General features: G+C 49.5%; 1 protein-coding gene across 1 annotated transcript in view; it reads right to left on the bottom strand.

The window, feature by feature from the left end:
- The window catches only part of ARHGAP35 (Rho GTPase activating protein 35), a 105,079-nt gene that overhangs the window by 9,005 nt on the left and 73,442 nt on the right, over positions 1-22,632 (bottom strand). The window contains 2 exon segments of the mRNA XM_077318579.1: positions 1,053-1,184; positions 1,418-1,495. Of these exon segments, the coding sequence (XP_077174694.1) occupies positions 1,053-1,184; positions 1,418-1,495 (210 nt within the window).

Raw genomic sequence — 22,632 nt, 5'->3', positions numbered from 1 at the left:
GGCTCTACTGCAGAGGAAATGGCTCCCAGGATCAAGGTACCTGGCTATTGGTAACTGCATTCCAGGTACATCCATCTTTTCAGATATTGCTATTGTTGAGAGAGCCAAAGGCAGACAGAACCTTATGAGGCTGAAGCGGCAGCAAGGAAATTAGAGCACGTGTTTTTTTTTTTTAAAGAAAGACACCACCTCGCTAAACTAAATTATGTAGCAGCTTGAAAAGAAGAGCTCACAGACAATGGCCAGATCTCTACAATTTCACATTTGAACTTGTCTGAGCTGAATTAACAAGCAAAGCAGCATAAGGAATGTGTGGCGGGGGGGGGGGGGGGGTGTCAAGCCTTTACAGCCTCCTGAAGAACTGGGATTGGGAAGCAGAGAAGGAACTGAATTGGGATAGCAAGTGTACGGGTGGCATTTTCCTAACCTCTCTTCCAACAGGTTATGTCTGTCATATGTTTGCTTGTTGTATCGGTACCATGCAGAAAGAAGAAGAGTTGGCTTTTATACCCTGCTTTTCTCTAGCCGAAGGAGTCTCAAAGCGGCTCACGTTCACCTTCCCTTTCCTCTCCCCACAACAGGCACCCTGCGAGGTAGGTGGGGCTGAGGGAGCGCTGATGTTACTGCTCCGTGAGAACAGCACTTTCAGGGCTGTGACAAGCCCAAGGTCACCCAACCTAGCTGCATGTGGAGAAGCGGAGAATCAAGCCCAGTCCACCAAATTAGGAGCTGCCGCTCTAATCCACTACACCAAGCTGGCACTTAAACGTGGAATTAAAATGCAGACCGGGGACCTCATGGCTAAAAGTGCTGTGGGTCCCCCAATGAGAGAAAAGGGGGAGAAGGACCCAGACTCTCCCCTGTACTCAGGGGTAGTCAAACCTGTGGTCCTCCAGATGTCCATGGACTACAATTCCCATGAGCCCCTGCCCGCAAATGCGGGCAGGGGCTCATGGGAATTGTAGTCCATGGACATCTGGAGGACCACAGGTTGAGTACCCCTGTCCTCTATAACCAATCAGAATTCTCAAATGGCCGGATGGCACACTCACTGTGCGCCTCCACCAGCTCTGTCTGCATGTTGTAGGGAACCAGCGGATCGGGCAGCTCGGAGAAGAAGCTCTTCATGGCTCCGGCGACGGCGTTCACGGTGAAGTCCTTCTCAGCAAAGTCCAGGCCATGATCTGCAGAGAGGGGATCAGACAGCGGTCAGACCCTGCAGCTACCGCCAGGAGGCAGAGGAGATGCGAGCAAGAACACGCCCACTACCCGGGGGGGGGGGCAGCTCTTGCTCATGCCACATTGCTTGGGTGAGGGGGGGGCGGCAATCCTATTTCTACTTTCATGAGACACCAGCCTGCTCGTTTATGTGCGTTCCTCTCAGTCATTCCACAGCCTTCCGGAATGGGGCGTTTACCTTGGTCAAACTGTCGCTGCAGGCTCTCCATCTCGGACTTGTTTCCGCTCACCCGGTAGATACCTTCTGTGCTCAGACCTGGAGGAGAAGAAATTATGCCTGTAAATTCACAGTTCCAGAAAGTTCTTGGGGGAGCGGGTGGGGGAGAGAAGTCACCGCACCTAGGTGGATGGGTGGAGGCCTTCACGTTAAGGTAAAGCAGGGGGGGGGGGGGCAAACTGTGGCTCGCCAGATGTCCAGGGACTACAATTCCCATGGCCACCGCAGTGTGGCCACCCTCATGTAAAGAGATGGAGGAAAAATACTCAAGAGGTTGAAAAGTGCCAGACAAGCTGAGGCCATGTCTAGATGCAGGATCTTCTTCTGCACGGACGATGGTATGTCGTGCCTTAAGACAGTCTTTTGTTTGCACTGTTTCCTAATTCTGAATAGTTTTGGAATGTCTTATGCCGTCTGACTGAATCTGTTTGTCCCCAAGGAAGCACATCTGGCCTCAACCAGGGCCAGGTCATTCTCTGTTTGGGCCCCCAGCTGATGAAACGAGCTCTCAGGGGAAATCCGGGCTCTGTCGGAGCCTGCAAGATACTTCTCTTCCACCAGGTATTTGGTTGAGGTCAACTGAACAGGCAACATCCACTGGGCCCCCAGACCCCCTCCCATTCAGATATGCCCATCAAGTTCACCATGGGGCAATCCTGCAATGACCACTCTGTGGGGTTACAGTCGATGTGTTTACGGTTCAATTATTATTGATGTTCCTATTATTGCTGCCATTATTAACAGATGCCGTTACTGGACCTACAGTGTATCTCTTATGGCTTTCAGGTTCTCGGTAAGCCACCCCGTGCCCCAAGAGGAGGCCGGTATATAAATACAACAAACAAATAAACAAATACATTTTGTCATTCAGCTTCAGCCACAGCAAGCAAGGCAGCCTGTAAGCAAAGTGAATAAAACTGAATGGACTCTGCCTAAAGGCCCTTCACCAAATAGCAATGCAATCTTATTTTCAAAACGATTCTACGTACATTTCCCTAAGATGCAGAAACCTCTTCTCTTCATCTTATCGTACTTTTAGGTTTCATATGAATTTGGTTTTTTGCCCCCCAGGAGACCAGGCATCAGATGCCAGTCTTTTATTAACAGAGGAAGTGAGATGCCCCAGTATTTCCCACACTGTGTCTCGCTCGGGGAGGGGAAATGCAGGTGAGAAGGCAGACCTCGGTGCCACCTGCTCCAGGTGCACACCCTCCCACCCACCAGCGAGCTTGCTTTAAAGAGGCGACAAAATTACTGGACAAATGAGTTTCAAACCGAGCCTTCTGTCTCTACCCTGCTCCAATCTCCATGCCAGATGTGTCGAATTAGGCCTGTCCCTGCCTGAGGTTCCCTGAGGATTTGAGGTGCACTTGGTGCCCTCAAAACTTTTGTTCCTTTCTTCACTCTCTCTCTTCCCCATGGGACATGCCGACCCACACAGCCATCAGGGGAAACAGACAGCGGTATTCGCCCATCCAGCTGGGAGGGGCTTCAGGCAGAGGGGAATGGTGCTCAGGCCTCTTCAGCTGGAGACACCGGGGCTTGAACCTACGAGGCACGTTTGCACGCGAGCTCCATTCTCTACCACGGGCCCAGGGAAGAGCACAACAGTTTAAGGAGCAGCAGATGGGCAAAGAGCCTCTCTCAGATCTCAGCGCTGTCATGAACTCATTCTGTGGTCTTGGGGGAGCTATTCTGAGCCTCTTCCCCAGCTACAATATGGGGGTGGGATTAGTAGCCTCCAAGGCTGCCGTAAGGATTACAAGAGAGCGCTCGTGAACCAGCACACCAAACACTAGAAAGGGCCGCGGGGACTCTTACTGCAAGGTGCCTTTTACAGGGCTTTCTCGGTTTAGAACTGAGTATCATCTGCCACTAAAGGAAAGTGCTTCTGCTAGCATGACATAGCCATGGGACAATAAAATCAGAGTCCGGTAGCACCTTTAAATCTTTGTTGGTCTTAAAGGTGCTACTAAACTCTGATTTTATTGGGCTACTTCAGCCCATTTGAATATATCCACGGGACCGAACCAAACGTGCGGCTTCTGGAGAATTACTATGCTTGACCTCGTAAAGCACGAAGGCCTTCGGTCACACTGCGAGCAGCAAGAGCAGAACTTCCCGATCCAGCAGCGGGTTTTAAATGCCACGTTCTTGGAGTCCCATATTTGCAGAGGGAAAAGCTGGACGTGGGCCAGGAACAGACTGCGGGAAGGTGAAATCTGGAATGAGGAGGATTTATTCCAAGCACCGATCATCAACGGTGGGGCTTAAAAGCTCTTAATTGCTGCAGAGGGCTGCCTGGATGGGGCCTCATTTCGTAGAAAGCAATTCCCTCTGTCGGGGAGAGAAACTGGGTTAATGGACCAGCCCAGAGGGCCGTATAATTCCACGCCGGGAACAAAAGAATCTCTGTGCCCCTGCGCCCGGGAGCCGAGAAGCAGCAGCTGCCACCGCTGTCATCTGTCTTCCCCGTAAGCCTGAAGTCCAAACTCGTCAATGGATAACACGGGCCCTATGAAACACACACACACACACATGGCCCAAGGACCTCTCCTGCTCACTCAGAGCCAGGGTGACGCGGGGTAGATTTGGGGCACCACGAAGGGCCACTAAGTGGAAGCAAGACAGGTTTGGCCATGGAGAATAGAACAGAATCATAGAGTTGGAAGGGGCCACACAGGCCATCTAGTCCAACCCCCTGCTCAACGCAGGATCAGCCCAAAGCATCCTAAAGCATCCAAGAAAAGTGTGTATCCAACCTTTGCTTGAAGACTGCCAGTGAGGGGGAGCTCACCACCTCCTTAGGCAGCCTATTCCACTGCTGAACTACTCTGACCGTGAAGCTCACTTCTGCATGCCTCATGGACTGACCCTTGCTAGGCTCATGTTTGTTACAATTTTTTAGGAGGAGACGGGCTTCCAGCATGCCATGGGCATCCCGGAAATTCTGCTGGAGCCACCACAATCTCTCTGGCCAGCTCTGCTGCAAGGATCCACTTCTTCTTGATTGTGTCCTTCCAATCAGCCTTGTCAAAGAGGAGTGGGAAAAGGCTCGGCTGCCTGGTGAAGGTTTCCCTGGAAGAACGGCACCTTGGGAGAGCGCCGGTCCTCGGCCGCCAGCTTGTTGTTAGGGAGCCTCAGGCTGCACCATGGCTGTGTTTCGGTGACCAAAGGGGGCTAGTTAAGCCGCCCTCACCCACATGCGCCAGTCTCATTTCCATATGCAACAGGGCCCAGACAGAAACATCAAAAGGTGAGCATGTTGAAACTAGAGAAGGGGAGGGGGAAAAGGAACGTGGTGGAACATGAAGGGGCTGTTTGAACACCCGGGCACAGTCATTAAGGGGCTCTCGCAAGCGCCAGTCTCCTGTTAGCAAGCATGACCCTGACTCTCCCCTGCTGCTCTCCGCCAACAAGAGAGCTTCATTTTCTGTGGGAAGAATACGGGTGTGCCAGAGAGCACGGCAATATGTGCCTCCCCAACACAGCTCATTTTCGTCCTTAAAAGTCAGGCGATGTGGAGACGGTGGGGCCTGCAAGATGGCTATGCTGCCTGCGCACCATTAGGCCTCGGCCCTTTTGTGGGTCCGCGGAGCTCCTCGCATCTCTGCAGTCCTCTTCTCATCTTCGCCATCAGCTGCACTCAGAGGCTAACAACAAGGCACCCATGGCCTGGGAGTTATGACGCTGGCGACCGCTCACAAGCCGCCCCGTGTGCTCGGAAGGGACGCAAGTCAACTGTAAAAGCCATTCGACTTCCCAGCGCAGAAAACAGCAATGTTTAATAAGAGCCTTAATGCTTCCTGCAATCCACTTCCATGTTTACGTTACAGAATCCTGTCTCACACCAGACTCGGTCTTCTACAACAGCCTATGAACGACTGCAACCAGCCCATGGGTGTGCCAAAGCTGAAGGAAGGAAGGAAGCAAGAATGGACAGGCCCGGCTAGCCCAAGCTGGCAAGCTAAGCAGGTCAGGCCACGGCAAACCACCTCTGAACGTCTCTTGCCTCAAGCCCCCTCCTAGGCTGCAACTTGACAGCAACTACAACAAATGCGGTTGGCAGGAAACCCAGGGCTGCATCCCCACTCCGTCACAAAGCTCACCGGGACCCACTGGGCCAGTTACCAAGAAAGCAGCAGAGGGAGGGGAAGTGCAGCGGGAAGAGGACTAGGCGCACCGCCCCAAATTCTCCAGAAGCAAAGCAGCCCAAACCCCACAGAAATCCAGGCAGACAAGCCCCATGGGCCACGGGGTTCATTCCCAAGCCCCCAGACTCATAGATCGGGCTGAGAAGCAGGCCTACCCCAGGCAGTAGTTGCAGCTGCAACCACAGCCCCTCGTGAAGAGGTTATGCTTGTTAGTAGCCCCTTACCACTGGGGTCCCTGATCCTGTGAGAAAAGGGGCTCCCCCAACCCCGCAGCTACCCCACAAGGGTTTTGTGTCAAATAGGATGTGTGCAAGATCCCAGGCCACAAGACGGCCTTTCCTTTGTTGAAACCAGCAAGACTGACAAGGGCATTTTATCTGGCTCACCCAGAAAGCCTGCGGCTCCTTTCACTGCTCTGCAGGGAATTATAAGTTCTGTGCCGGGACCATCACTCCAAAGGGCTCCCCCCCCCCATGCACACACACACACACACACATGTTTCCATGCCACAGTTGATATCACAACTTTGGGGTTTCCTGTAACTCAATAGCAAAGGAGCAAAGGACTGGCAGGATAAAGGCTGCGCGAAGCAAAACACGTCTGCAAACTTCTGTTTGGCCACAAATAAACTTACAACATGGGAAGATCAAGACGGAGGCCACACAGGACAGGAAAAGAGCAGCTGAGATGGAAAACATCCCATTTTTCCTCAACGTGAGATCAGAATCATCACTGGAACATTTAAAGGAGGACTTGGACAGTAGATTTGTAGATTCTTAATATTCAAGCGGTATGAACATTTGCCCTAAAGATCTCCATTTTTGAACAATCTGCATCTGCACGTGGGATTTAGGTGCCATCAAGTTGCTTCCGACTTTATTTTCTACTTATATGCCGCCCTTCCCCAGGGGGCACACAACATAATAAATACATCATCATCATCATCATCTATAATAAAATAACAAAATCCTGATTTAGGCCATTAAACATTTAAAATCCAGCAATTTCAGGATGGCCACCTCCTTCTCGCCAGAGAGGGGGCACATAAAGTGCCTTTCCAGTCATCGTTCTGGGTGGGTGGGTGTTCTGGGCATCTCAGATAGGGACGCCAGCCATGCGGGTGTTTCTAGGCCTCCCCCCTAGGCCTGGTGGGACAGCTCCATCTTGCAGGCCCTGCAGAACGGCTGGAGGTCTCCCAGTGCCCTGATCTCATTAGGCGGAGTGTTCCACCAGGTCAGGGCCAGTTTAGCTTCTTTGGGGCCAGGGACCCTGTGCAAATGTTGACTTACTGACTTATGGCAACCCTAATAAAGCAATGTGCTCCAAAACGTCCCATCGCTAACAAACCTTGAAAGCAGAGAGCCCTGACCGCCTGGTAGTAAGAAGGCCGATGGCAGGTGCAGTAGCTGTGAGGAAGCCTCAGCAGCCCCTCATTGCCTGTGATAGCTGCTCTTTTACACATAAAGCAGCGGCTCTCGACTACCCAGGCAGCCTCCCGTCCTGCACAAAGTCCTTCAGAGGAGGCCACAGTCCTGAGGCTGAGAAAAGCTCCTGCACTTGAGGGATGCCTTTGCTGGCCTGAGGAAAACCCACCGTGGTGCCCACGCCCTGCCAACTGTGGGCCTCTCCCCTCCAGCAGATGGGCTGGAGCTGCCAGAATCCGGCCCCAGACTTCTCCCACATGCCAGCCTCAGAATGTAATCCGGGAAGAGCAGAAAAGCCGTTTCCTTTCAAGCAGTGAGAGAGAAACTTGGCAGAATAAGCACATTATGGCTAATCTGCTTTTCGATCCCCCAGTGGCTTCTTATGCAAACATGTGCACCTCGTTCATCAAACATCCCCACCGTCGTGCTATAACGGAACCCTCCTCCGGCCGGCTTCTGTTGCAGAAGGGGGCCTACTGTTGTCTCTCTCCCCACGGCCTTCACCTACTCCCACAGGCTCCCGCAAACACTGCGGCCTTAGGCCATGGGGCACTTCTCCACACCACCAGAACCAGAGAAGCCCTGCCTTCCTGTACCAGTGGCGACTTCACCCTGACTGTCCCCAGAGCCATCTCACACACACTTGCAGGGGTTACATGTGTCAATGAAGACAACCGCCCTAAGGCGTGAATCAGCTGGGAGCAAGACTTTCATTGGGCAAGTTAGCAGCTTACTGGCTGGGGAGGTGGAGACTCAGCCCATCAGTGCAAGGGAAATGGGAATCTGTGGCATGTGCTGCAAAGGAGTGCATTAGCTTGAACAAACAGCGCATCAGAAATAGGGCCGGACGGTTCAGCCACTTCGGTGATCACTGAAGCCCAAGGTGGACAGCGCTGCAGCATGGGGGGGGGGCACCTGCACAGCGCCCCTCGTCTCCATGCCGTGGCGCTGGCCACTTCAGGCTTCGTTGATTGCCAAAGCGGCTGCACTGCACCGCGCTGCGCAACTCTAATCCGAAAGATGCCAGGATTCTGAGCTTGCTGCCCAAGAGGATTGTGTGGTCCCACCACATCGACTACAAGAGCTAGAAATCAAGACATCTTCCGTTCAGTTCTCATCTCTGCCATGAAACCGCTGGTCAGCTCTTCCAAGCCTCTGCCCTGCTACACTATGTAGAAATGCTTTCCTACCTTCCCGGGCTGCATGGTAACATGAATTTTAAAATGCTGCATAAATGCTCAGTAGGATCATATTGTATATGTGGACATCACTAGGTGGCCAATGCAGAAATCAAATAGATTACATGACTGGAAGTACTATTCTAAACTGAATTCCCATGAGCCCCTGCCAGAACATGCTCATGCCAATTGTTGTCCATGGATTTCTGGAGAGCCACAGTTTGGTCATCCCTACTCCATTCTCTCTTCTTAAGCAAGACCATGGATTGACTGAGGTACAGACCATGAATTATTAATGTAAAAAATCAAAACAAAGCTGAAGAAAACCACCAAAATATTGACTGTGTCAAATACAAGCTGAACAACATTCTTGAAGAGTTTAAAGACCATATAAAGAATACATTTGCACTACTATGTTCAAGTGAATAGGAAATGGAAGAACTATGGGTTGAGACCAGAAATATTATCAAGAAAGAATGTACAAAGATTATTCCTGTAGCCAAAAGAAATTAAAAGTCTCCATGGATGACTAACAAAACTCTTAATATTGTGTCCCTCAGTTCTGTGTACCTCAGTTCTGTGTACTAGGGTCCAATATACCCTATCCATTCCAATGGACACTTAGCTAAAGTTGTTTGTTTACTTAAACCACAAGACATGTTGCCATGTGTGTTGGCACCATGCTTATGCACCATGATGCACGCAAATGCAACTGAATGCAACTGAATGTCATTGGGCCTTCAGAGAGAGCAGTATATACATATAATAAGTAAATATAATAAATAAATTGAGGTAAACACCCCAAAATCAATTTGGTCTGACTACCAGTTACCCCCCCCCCAATGTTATAAAGTAACCAACAACCGACAATCAGTTTTTCTTCGGGGATGTCATGCACCAAGCTGCATTTACCATGTCCAAAAAGGGCAAAATGGCGGAGCTGCTTTCAGTTTTTGCAAGAAACACACACCTTTTCCATAAAGGGATTAAAACCCCAGATTCAACATGGCATGAGCCAATAAAACAGATGCAGGTGGGTAGCCATGTTTATCTGACATTTGAGTCTTTAATGTGCCACCGGACTCAAACTCAGTAGTAGCCAATAAAATGGGAAGTATTTGTACATTCTTGGATATCAAGAACGAGTTCACGCTACTATCTTCTGCCACTTATTACCTCACACGTTTGTAGTCCTTCCTGAATACATGATCCAAGGCCCCAGAGCATCACCAGTTACTAGAAAATGGTCATGTGCAAGTCAAGAGAAGCTCTCTGAAAATAAAACTCCCCCAGTTTCCAGCGCACCAAACTGCCAGCTATTTCTCTTCCACCACTCTCTCTCTCTTAAGCGGGATCTGAAACCTGAATTCGATTCACAATTCCCCCGCGGGCCATCCTACGCTCTCCAAATCGCAGAGTACCCAAAGTAGAACAAACACACTGCAGAAGTTATGTAGGCAAGCAAGAGTTTATTTGCACTCTGAGGGTGTTTCCAAACCACAGAGGCCTTTAAAGCGTCTTGCAAGTCATCACAGAAACCCTCCTGAAAGCAATCCATTAGAAACCAAAGTACATCTGCACGAGCCAGGTTCCGCACAGTTCAAAATCCACTCAAAGACTCCAGAAAGAACATCAGTAACGGCCACATACGCAACAGAGACCGGCGTAGCTCTTGTAAACTGGGAAGCCTTTTGCCTGTTTCTCGGTAGGAGGTCTCAGTGAATTATGAGGAGGAGGTTTTCTTTGCTCTGCAGGGCTTCCAGGCCCCTCCTCCAAGGCACCACTAGCCCACTTGCAAAACCCCACATGCTCCACCCTCCTGGCTCCCATGGAGGTTCTAAGCAAGGCTTCCTCTTCTACAACAACAAGGTAACCCTAAGCAAGATCATATTTATTTATGGTACTAGCTGTGAAGCCCGCTGCAGTTTAAAATGCAACAGGTGCTAGCGTTGTAAAGGGGGAGTGTGGGAGGGGCAGAGCACTGGAGGCACGTTGAGGCCTGGTGTCCGCTGGCGACCTCAGAGGGGGAAAATGGCGGGGCAGACACAGGTAGGTGCAGGAGACCATGGGGGGTGCCACGTTGGGCTTCGGCCTTACTGAGCAGTGTTGGGCGAGGCTGCAGGGTCCTGGGCATCAGTGTTGGCGGGGTGGTGCATCGGGTGGAGGCACAGTTTCGCGGCCGGCCCTAACTGCTGAAGGACGCTCGGCACCACCGTCACTCCCCGGACTGTGGACGATGGGGTCAGGGCTGGGAGTCTTTCTGGGTAGCGGCAACAGCACAGTGGTGGCATGGGCGCAGCTGGCACCTCCCGCTCAGTGGCCCCTGAGGCTGGGCAGGTGTCTTCATGGTGAGCAGGCGGTTGCCGCACTCCAGCTCTGCAGCCAGGCAGGAGCATTAGTGGCCACAGCATGCAGGGCACCACCGTGGTGAGCTCAGTGGGCATGGGTCTGGGGCCGGGCAGTTCTCCCGGGGGGGTGGGCACAGGCGGCAGCTGTGTTCCTGAAACCGCCTGGGGACCGTGGATGTGCAGCATGCCGAAGCTGAGAGAACTTGAAGAGACCTGCTCTGCTGAGAAGCTGAGAGAACTTGAAGACAACTGTGCCTAGCCCAGGGTCACCCAGCTGGCTGCCTGAGGAAGAGTGGGGACTCAAAACCTGCTCTCCAGATTAGAGGCTGCTGCTCTTTAGCCACTACACCACACTGGCTCTCCCGGGAGTTGGTCTGACTCGGGCCAGAACAATTCCATACACTCTGCAGACTTTCGCCAAACACTTGATACTTCCCATCCAACGCTCCACAGGTGCAGTTGAAAACTACACAGCCTGCCGTCGTAGCTCCCCTCAGGGGCCTGGCTGTCCTGTGACCAGAGAGGCTTCCAAGTTGTTGACAGCACCAAGTGTTCTCAGACTACTGTTTGGCTTCGAGAAATCTCACTGGTCAGTACATGTATTTATATTTGCTTTAGAACATCAATAAGCATTAGGCAGTGCAAGATGGTTTTGCTTTAATGACTGTGGGGTGAGGCGTTTAACTTCCAATCTTCCCTGGCCCGGCTTTCACCTCCTCTTCTCCCCCACCAGGCAGCCTGGGACCCACTGAACTGCTAGAGATGAGACAGGAAATGGCTTGAATCTTAGGACCTCACCAGAGCCTTCCAGGCCAAGAGTGCAGAAAGAGCTCTCCTCTGCCAGCCGTCTGATGGGCTTATGCGCACCGATCACCCCCCCCCCGCAAATAAAAAGATCAGGGAGGGTGTGGCAAAACCCTCTGAAAAGGCCCTGGGTGGGGAGGGGGGGCCCAGGGGGGAGGCCGCACCGCTGCCAGGGCTGTGCAGGGGCAAGAAGCCCTCTCAAACCCTTCTCTTTCTCTTTCTCTTGTGCCCTCATGCCTCTCCAGCTGCTGCTACCTTCCTTCTCCATTCATTCTTTAACTCGGCCACCTGTGTCCCACCTCCTTACCCCACACCTGCCTTCCACCCCCTCTGCATTCTTCCCTTCTTTTCTCCCTCCTTGCTGATCGGTCTTCTTCATTCACACAACTCTCTCCTCCCATCCACCCTTTCTAGCGCCCGTTGTATTTAAAAGTACAACGTGCTTTAAATCTAGTTTTAGAAGAAGAAGAAGAGTTGCTCTTATATGCTGCTTTTCTCTATCCGAAGGAGCCTCAAACCACCTTCCCTTCCTCTGCCCACAACAGACACCCTGTGAGGGAGGGGAGGCTGAGGGAGCCCTGAGATTACTGAAGAAGAAGAAGAGTTGGTTCTTAGATGCCGCTTCTCTCTCCCAGAAGCGGCTTACATTCACCTCCCCTTTCCTCTCCCCACAACAGACACCCTGTGGGGTGGGTGAGGCTGAGAGAGCCCTGATATCACTGCTTGATCAGAACAGCTTTATCAGTGCCGTGGTGAGCCCAAGGTCACCCAGCTGGCTGCATGTGGGGGAGCGGAGTATCAAACTACCGCCCAGTATCGCACCTAGCGTTCCTGGGTAAGGTGGTGGAAAGGGCCGCAGCGGACCAGCTCCTAGCCTTCTTGGAAGAAACTTCGGTACTCGATCCATATCAGTCTGGCTTCTGTCCTGGTCACGGGGTGGAGACGGTACTGGTCACCCTGCTGGATGACCTCAGTCGCCAGCTGGATAGATAATGATAATAATAAACCCGGCTCGCCAGATTAGAAATCCGCACTCCTAACCACTACACCAATAAAGCATACACATTTCTTATTTTTCTGTAATCCGTAAGCAAGCAAGAAGTACCAACCAAAGGGGGATCTGCACAACAAATCAGACCCAATGGCTGACTGAGGCCCTGCAGTATTCCGTACAACCCTCGAGCCAGAAGGATTTTACTAAAACGCATCAAACGGCTACCTCTCCACAAGGTCTTTACTTACCGTTCCTAATCTTCACAGAGAAGGCCTTGAAAAGACCCCGACTGGTATGATTGTGCAGAATCACCATGAGGTCACAGTCCAGCCTCTCCCCCCCCCCCCCTGTCCATTAGCCTGAAGTGCCTGCCAAGGGAGATGGTCCAAGCAGCTTGGCTGCTCCTGGTTCTCCCGTTTAAATCCCATCACTCTTTGGAAACCGGCCTCGTTTTCTCTGAAAGCATCCTTAGCAATAGCTTCATTTCCCCGGCCAGGTAGAGCTTACGCATGTAATCCGAAACCGTTCCGAATATGTTCTCAATGCACTCTTAAGCGTACTCCATTTCCAGCTGAACAGTTTCCAGATGACGGCCTTACAGGGCTCCGGCCCAGGGACAATTCTGATCTCGAGCAGCCTTGATAAAATATCCTTTGGGCAGTAAATGGAGGGCTTGGCTTGGCTTAAAACCTGCTGGTCAAACAGCCTCAGTTATGCCGCCAGATCCCTCATTTCCTGACTCATGCAAATTCTTTTGGCAGTGCAGCTGGAAACCATGCATTCAGTTCCCCTTCCACTTTCATATCCCTGAGCCTTGTTTACAGAAGAGGGTCTGATGCTGCATTATTTGAGGACTAGATTTAAAGCCCATTTCATATTCAAATGAAATGGGCTCTAGGTGTCATAGGGGAACCCCCCCTCCCAAACCCCAAAGGCCCACCCCCCCACCCACGGCTCTCTGGAGCCTTCTCCTGGCCGCCGGAGCAGCCTCGCCGCGTCTGCGACGCGGTGAGGCCGCTCCGGTGGCCGGGAGAAGGCGGCGCGGCCCACCCCCCACCCGTGGCTGTCTGGAGCAGCCGGCCAGATTCCCTGGACGGGTGAAGCAGCCAATGGGGAGCCGCGTTGCTTGGGGCGGGATGGACACTCAGAGGAGCCAATCAGGAGCCGCTTTGCGGCTCCTGATTGGCCCCTCCGAGTTTTTATCCCGGACAGGGCCCGCCCTAACTCCTCCCACACAGCCCTTACTCCTTTATTCAGTCCGCGGCGCTCCATGCCGCGGGGCTGTTTAAAGATAGATGTTGGGACCTCTTTGCTGGGTGGAGAATCATGGGACTCACATCTTATTCGGGGAGCTATGGGCATAGGACAGGGATTGTGGCCTATGCTACTAATATTGCTACCCATCACTGTAAGAATGCTTCAGGCTAGGAAGTTTCTACACCACTTGATGCATCATGTTTATAGGCTTTGCTCCAGTTCTGTTTTGAGATTTCTTTGTTTTCAGACTCAGGTGGTCCAGATTGGGCCAAACTGTGGCTCTCCAGATGTCTATGGACTACAATTCCCATGAGCCCCGGCTCATGGGAATTGTGGTCCATGGACATCTGGAGAGCCACAGTTTGGCGACCCCTGATGTAGTCCAAATCCTCTTCTGTTGATTGTACTTGACTTGCACAATGTAACTCATCTTGAGCGTCCGCAAGGAAGGCAGACCATAATATAACCAAATAAATACATGGAACAGAGTATGGGTGCAGGGGCACCTTTAAGACCAACTAAGTTTAATTCTGGGTAGAAGCTTTTGTGTGCGTGACCTGAATCATTATCAAGAAAATACATAAAATGTACATTTTTAAGCCATTTCACTTCTTGTTAGGCAGAATGGAAAAATAACCTATTCTCAAAGATATTGAACAAAGGGCTCAAATACAAATACTTTTAAACCTACTGGACTGTAATTTAGAACCAAATTTGTGACTAAATTCTAGTAACAAATTTCTTTTAAAGCTAATCAAAGCACACTGTTGAAGCAACTCACTTCCCTATACTTGGAATAACTATTTTAACTGGTCTGACCCAGCAGGGCTCTTCGTGGGTTCTTATGGAGGCCTCAGCCTCCCTGCCTTGTTGTTGGCCTTCGAGAGGAATTGGTTGGCCACTGGATGAGATGGGAGGCTGGACTAGAAGGATCACAGGTCTGATCCAGCAGGGCCCTTTGGATGCTCATAAGGGAACCTCCACGTGTAAAGGCAGTCCACCTCCGAATCCCAGTGCCAGGAGGAAGCATCAGGTCAAGGCCTCAGCCTCCCTGCCCTTTGGTTGCCCCTCCAAGGAAATTTGTTGGCCCCTGGGTGGGCCGTTGGTCTGATCTAGCAGGGCCCTTCTGATGTTCTTATCCCCTTAATCTAGTTAAGCAAATACTATTAATCTTGGGCCAGTGTAAAAAATGTGTCACTCTGATTCTTAAGTCAAAACCTTGAGCATACACCTTAATTGCTGCCAGTATGACAGCCAATGCTAAAAATGGGTTAGGTTCTGTTTTATTTCCTTCCAAGTACAAAGCTGAGCACACTGGTGGGAAAATACCTTCTCAAGCTGCTGTGCTTCAGCAAAAGAGGTGTACCTGTCCCAGCTTTTTCACCTTGGCTCTACAGCAGGGGTAGTCAACCTGTTGTCCTCCAGATATTCATGGACTACAATTCCCATGAGCCCCTGCCAGCAAATGCTGGCAGAGGCTCCTGGGAATTGTAGTCCATGAACATCTGGAGGACAACAGGTTGACTACCCCTGCTCTACAGCACAGCTGCTTGAGAACATGTTTGTGGAAGAGCACAGCAGCTGCGGCTGCACGGGGTCTAGCCAGAGCTTCACAGGCAACGGTTCCTTACATTGTGCTCTTTCGTGATACAGTGAAATTCAAGAAGGCAGTCTGAAAACGACTCATGCCAAGACCAACCTCCTACTCCCTCCAACCCACCCAAGGGCAGGTCAAGAAAAAGGGACAATATGTGGCCAGGATCCAAGGAGCCCAAGAGTTTGTTACACGCCCACAAAGACTTCTGACATGCTGTGGCTGATGTTTTTCCTCACGGCTGCAGCTGCCCCCAGCCCCAGGACTCACATTTATTTTTAGACTCCCACCAGGCCAAACAAAGAAGGTGATCCACCGTTGGAGCATGAGGGTCTCTCTCTCTCTCTGATAAACAGCAGTCAAAATCCCCGAAGGCTTAAAGAAATGGAAGGACGGGTCTTTGGATGAGTTTGGTGGTTTGCTGTTAGGAAGTTCCCCACACAAATAAATATTAGTTATGCAAATTTAATCAACATGGATTAGGTATTTATTTGTTTGTTTATTTGGGGTACCTGCCTTGATCTTGGATGGCCAGGCTAGCACGATCTTGTCAGGTCTAAGTATCTAAGTAGGGTCAGCCCTGGATGGGAGGCCACCAAGGAAGTCAAGGATCGCTATGCAAAGGCCCACCACTGTTTTGATTTTAAATGTAGGAATCACTGGCAGAGGATGTACTGATGGCCACAGGCACAGACAGCTTTAAAAGGGTACGAAACAGATTCCTGGAGAAGAAGCTGAGCAGTGGCTACTAGCTGTGATGACTCAAGGGAACCTCCATGTTCAGAGGCAGTTGACCTCTGAATCCTTGTGAGAAGAATCAACATCAGGGAAAGGCCTTGTCCTCTCTGCCCTGTTATTGGCCCCCCAGAGGAACTGGCTGGCCCCTGTGTGAGACGAGAGGCTGGACTGGATGGGCCCTCCCTGGTCCGACCCAGCAGGGCTCTCCTGATGTCCTTATGAAGGCCTCGGCCTCCCTGCCCTGTGGCTGGCCCTGGAGAGAAACTGGCTGGCCCCTGTGTGAGATGGGAGGCTGGACTGGATGGACCGTCCCTGGTCTGATCCAGCAGGTCTCTTCTGATATTCCTGGAGAAGAAGCTGAGCAGTGGCTACTAGCTGTGATGACTCAAGGGAACCTCCATGTTCAGAGGCAGAGGAACTGGTTGGATTCTGTGTGAGACAGGATGCCATGGGAGACCACCAAGGCAGTCCAGGATCTCTATGCAGAGGAAAGCAATAGCAAACCATATCTATTAGTCTCTTGCCCAGAAGCCCCTGGCAGGGAGCTCACAGGAACTGTAGTCCATGGACACGTGGAGAGCCACAGTTTGGCCATAAGGGTTTGCCATAAGTCAGCTACAACTTGATGGAACTTCACACACACACATGTTTGTAACCTGCTTTTATCCACTCGTGGACTCCAAGCAGCGTAGGAGATACAACTTCCCCAAGACACAATGGAAAAATATTGAAGCCCCAGCTAACAACAGATCTACCATCAGCCAACAAATGTATAATAAGGAGGCAAAGCAGAAGGTAGCCGCTCTATCCCTTGATCAAAACATTCCCCCCACCCTGCAGCCAGCCTGACAGGCAGGCAAACATTCAGTCCCAAAGATGTTTTCCATTTACAGTATTTTCAAAATATGGCCTGAGTACGCACACCACAAGAACACTTAACATCTCCAAAAGCACAGTCAACGATGCAGAGACATGGCTCCCATTCAGGTATATGACGGCAAACCCTGGACTATTTTTAAAAAAAACAAGGAGCTTATCAAAAGCTGTCTTCTGTCTTTACAATGTGGTGTTCTCTGCCTCCGTAAGCAGAATTTTCCAACTGCAAGCCAAAGTGCATGTTAAATTCAGTCCACAGCCCCGGACTGAATACTCTGTGCTTGCAGAAAGCTCTTAAAAGCACATTTCTAAATGATTTTCTGTCTTTGCAGTCAAAGTTAGTTGGCACCCACTTAGCGTTTATTAGCCAGGCTCGCTGCCGGGGTGCACTCTTTCAGGCACGGGAGGAACTGATGACTTTGCTACCCACGATGGGGAAGGTTTACTCAGCAGTAAGAGGCCAGCACACAGGAAAAGGAGAAGAAGAATGGCTAACTCTGATGATAAATATGATAGTCCCGTGAGCACGTGGGATCTTACTTTTATGATCCAAGGTCCATCTAGCTGGCCCTCCAGAGGGGGAGGGGAGCTGAGGAAGCAACCAAGGAAGCTTCAGGCTAGTTAATGACTTGTCAGGCAGCCCAGGCTGAGGATCTGGGGCAGACCCAAGGTCATGAAGAGAGCCTCCAGGGCAGAAGTGGTGATTCAAATGTGGGTCACCCAGGGGCCTAAGTCTACCACTTGCTTACAGCACACTAGATGGAATAGGGCATATAGTTTAGGGAACAGATGATGTGGCACTGGGTTGTTAATGCAAAAGTGGGAGGATTCCCGAACTCCAGGATGGCAAGTAGAAAAACATCTTGATCAGACTGCTGAAGAGACTTTTTCAGAATTTTCAAAAATTATAAAGTCATAGGGGGATGGGACAAGAGCCTCTTGTGGCGTAGAGGGGTAAGGCAGCAGACATGCAGTCTGAAAGTTCTGCCCATGAGGCTGGGAGTTCAATCCTAGCAGCCGGCTCATGGTTGACTCAGCCTTCCATCCTTCTGAGGTCGGTAAAATGAGGACCCGGCTTGCTGCTGGGGGGTAAACGGTAATGACTGGGGAAGGCACTGGCAAACCACCCCGTATTGAGTCTGCCATGAAAACGCTAGAGGGCGTCACCCCAAGGGTCAGACATGACTCGGTGCTTGCACAGGGGATACCTTTACCTTTAGGGGGATGGGACATTTTTCTCCTGAGGGATGAAGATGTCTTAGTATACCTTAGACAAGAAGTATCAAACCACCCCGTATTGAGTCTGCCATGAAAACGCTGGAGGGCGTCACCCCAAGGGTCAGACATGACTCGGTGCTTGCACAGGGGATACCTTTACCTTTACCTTTATCCTTCATGGTAGGTAGTCAATGGTTGTTCTCCCTCTGAGGCGGGAGGCATCTTGTGGGACCTCCTAGAGTATTGTCCCCATTTGGGTGGGTTGATGCTGCCGTCTTGCTTCACATGTTGAATAAGCTTCCAAATGCTGCATCAGCAAACTATATGAAGTAATCTGATATTGTCCTCGTACCAAATAGGCTCATGTCAAACAATAGATCAAGTAATGACTGCTTGCTGATTTACACATCTTCATGTTGCTTGTTTTTTAAAGAGAGATGCTTTATCTTCCAAAATTACTCCATCCTAGAGAGGTGCATCTTTAAAGATCTTTTAATGACCACTGATGCCATTATATCATTTTAGACTGTTTAGGACATGGGCAAAAAAATTGGAAATATATTTCTTATTCAGAAGGAATGGTGCCTTTTTTTTTTTTTAAGCTGATCAAGAGAGCATCAATCTCTGATATGCACCTGTCGTGGTGTTGGCAAATAGGAACAGTGATTTCATTCTCAGGAATTGAGGCGGGGATCTGTAATTGGCTCAAAGGGTAGTTGACGAGCACATTTAAGACTATAATTAACTGCCATGTCATGAATCTATGTCTACTCTGTAGGTCTCCAGAGGTCACACCCTTTTAAGAATCTTAGGATGCTTTAGGATGCTTTGGGCTGATCCTGCGTTGAGCAGGGGGGGTTGGACTAGATGGCCTGTATGGCGCCTTCCAACTCTATGATTCTATGATTCTTATAATGTGAGGATGTCTGGAAACAGGTTTCACTTTAAACCATGGCAGAATGGTGGTTAGGGTAGCAACCTTGAGATCTTGATAGGTTTCTTCTTGGAGAAAACTCCAAGGTGTCTTTAACTGCAAGATATCCAAGGAACTTCTTACGGCACCGTTTTACAATGCCTATTCCGTCATAGAACCAACTCTTTGTGGTGGAATGTCATCTGACTGCCAGGGCAGTATCAGTGACTTGCTGCTCTATCCTATATTCGGCAGTTATATATCCAATGGGTCTCCAGGCGATTAAGCTGAACTATTCCATTTTCAGGTGCCAACCAGCCCTTGATGTAGAAGGTCCACATGCAGGGGCAGATTAAGAAGCTCTTGACCTAACATTAAAGGAACACTAGAAACCACAACCTACTGGGTAAGGACAATGATGACGATTATGTCTGTTTGAAGTTGACTAATGTGTCTCAGCAGTCTAGGTAGAGCTGGCGCCAGAAGGAAGGCCTACATAAGGTCTTCCAATCACGAAGTCACCAGGGTATTTGTTAAACTCACACTTCAATGATGAATGTTCAAATATGGTCTAATGACTTAACTAATCTACTGAATGTTGGTTGCAATCTGAATGTGCTCCACTCTGAAAGACCTCAAATGTTTTCCGGCCATAACAGGATCTCGAGAACCTTTTGTGTACAGCCAAAAGACTAAAGCAGCCCTGTACACTTAAGCAAGTTGAGGTCACTATATTGATTGTGTAAATTGATATGTGGGACTGTTCACAAAAAAATCTTAGAAGTGTTTGAGAGCCAGGAAAACCACTCGCAGTTCCAGAAGATTAATGGGTAGACATGTCCGCTGAACTGATAATAGATCCAAATCCAGTTGTCCTTATGCACCACATCCTGTTAACCTCAGCTCTGCGAAGACCTGGCTCTCTTCCTTTACCAGGAAAATCTTGCCATATCACAGTCCTTCTCCCTGGTTCACCATTAGGGACTCTTTTTCTCCTTAACTGGAAGATGCAGAGGTGGGTCCTGCTTGGTGTAAAATGGTCATTAAGCTTGTAGTGGACTGGAATGAAGATGACCACACTGAGTAGTATCTAAAATCTATCATAATAGACCAACAACACCTCTCAGGAAACCTTATTGATGCTGACCTACTTCTTATGGCCAAGGAAGGCATTTTCGTCCCATTATTGCTTCTGGAGAATCTAGAAAAGGAGTCTCCTTGACTAATGAGCTGACAAGCCAGGATGACCTTCTGTTAACCTATCTAAAATGGGATAAGGTGTTTTGCTTGTAAAGGAGGAATCAGACCTAGAAGAGACTTGCAGACCTGGTGAGGAGGGTTTGAAACTAAATCCAATGGGGGAGCAAGACATTAATTCAAAACCTAGTTTGATGACAAGGTAGGAACCCTGCAGATTTATGAGGAATGACACATATGCAGGGAACAATTAACTTACAGGTAAATTCAAAAACTAAAACCCTGAGACACACAAATGAAGGATTATGTCTTACACTAACGCACAGAGTATGGGAAATAAGCAGGAAGAACTAGAAGTCCAATAGAGGAAGGGAACTATGACTCAATAGGCACTACAAAAACTTGGTGGGATAACAAGCTTGGAATATTAGCATTCAGGGATGCAATTTATTCAAAAGGGACAAACAAATTAAAAACACAGGGAGGAGTGGCAGTATATGTTAAGAATGTGTATATTTGTGAGGAAGTACAAGTATCTGAGCATGGAAATTCAGTTGAGAGTCTTTGGGTAAAAACAAAAGGAGTAGAAAATAACAGTGGTATCATTGTAAGGATCTAGTATAGACCTCCAGGGCAAGCAGAGGACTTGGATGAGATGTTCCTAGATATCTACTGGAAGACCAACTCTGCTAAAAGTGAGAAGTCAAATTCTTGACTTGTCTTGCTGACCGACCACTGGTTACTCACCAGAAAGGGTCCTTCTCCTCTGAGGACAGGAGGACATCCTGACTGGGTAATTCCCACCACTCTCTCAGGGAGGCAGGATTAAAATTCTTCCTCTTCTTGTCTCCCTGGTGGACATCACCCTTCCTTCACTTCTGGTACTCCAAGAGCTACAATCTAAGCTATAATTGTAATAAACTAGTAAACGGAGCTAAGTTCGTAGTGATCAACACTTAACAGGTAATTCCCATCAACGAGAGACATATGAAAAAAAACAGTAGAAGTAAGCTAAACATAGCATAACAAATATACATATACCAGTACTCTGCTAAATAATTTCATAATGACAATATACTGGGAGGGGCAACTTGTCCTCCTGTCCTCAGAGGCGAAGGACCCTTTTCAGTGAGTAACCAATGGTCATTCTCCCTTTGAGTCAGGAGGACATCTTGATTGGGACCTATCAGAGCAGTGTGCTAAGTCCCAGATGGGTCATTGTCATCAAGCTACATAGCATGCTATATATATATATATATCCCCTCAGCGGAGGGCATCATCTGATAAAAGCTGTATGGACTGCTCTTGTAATGTTTGATGAGGGTAGAATCCAAAGACTACAGTCCTTTTTTCTACACTTTCTTGCTCGTCAGCCTCCCCGCTCCTGAAGCAAACGTTGCAGCCGATTCAGGTTCTTCTCAAGGCTTTAGACTGCATGTCCAGCAATAATTTAGCATCAGGGACCAAACTACTGTTCAAAACGAACATTTGTGAATATCCTCCCCCTTTAAAACTTATTATAAGCACAACTATTAAATGCCAAAATGCAGATGTTAATATGGCTGAGAATAATTGGGTTTATAATCTTCAGTGCCATCTCATTGTCACTCTTGATCTCTGGGGGAGGAACAGGCTCTTCAGAAAAGATAGTTTTCCCAAATGAAGAACTGTACAATAAAAAGATATGTCCGCCCACACGCAATCCCTGTCCATTTACCCAATCGGTGTGGCAAAGCGACGGAGGTCCCAAACGCTCCTCTGTGGGATGAAAACCCCCAGCTTTCATCCACAACACAGAAGCGAGATCTCCGAATGACTCATGCCATCTGATCTAAGGCGGCCACAAACCCACAGCTTCAGGTCTTAATGTTACAAAACATTATTTCTGGGGAGCAGATACACATAAGAACTGGTGCATGCGCTCAAACCCTGCAATTAGAATGTCTAATACTTCCTGCCCCCAGAAGAATGCCTGGATTATTAGAAACGATCAAGGCCACCGGTGGCCAGGCTGGGGAATTGTTGGGTTAACTACGCAGCGCTTCGTTTTCCCACCAGGGGAATAAAGCTGTTTGGAGGAGCAACCACACAAAGCCACAAGCAAAATACCACTCATACCACAACGCAAAGCCACAGCCAAGACGCCTCCTTATAAGGAGGAAGTGGAGACTGGCCTAGAAAGCCAAGCAAAAGCTTGCAAGGCCACAAAGTAGCTAATCAGACATTCTGGGCTTGGTTGCAAAATATTTCAGAGCAGACTTACAGCGTCTACTCTGCCAGGAGGAGCCGGGGTTTGCCCGAAGGTTCGCAGGACACTTATCCTGGGGGTATGGCACAACTGCAAGGATTTATTTTAAGGCTTCAAAACCAACCTGGCTGATGATTAAATATTAAAACAGTCCACAGATGTTATCCAATTTCACCTTCTGGGGCCGCAGCAGATAAAAAGAACCCGCATTCCGTTTGAACTCCCACCGTGGG

The sequence above is a fragment of the Paroedura picta genome, unplaced genomic scaffold (assembly GCF_049243985.1).
Source record: "Paroedura picta isolate Pp20150507F unplaced genomic scaffold, Ppicta_v3.0 Ppicta_v3_sca21, whole genome shotgun sequence".
NCBI classification, from domain to species: Eukaryota; Metazoa; Chordata; class Lepidosauria; order Squamata; family Gekkonidae; genus Paroedura; species Paroedura picta.
Note: the sequence above shows the minus strand (reverse complement) of the source record. Positions and strands in the feature narration are given on the sequence as shown.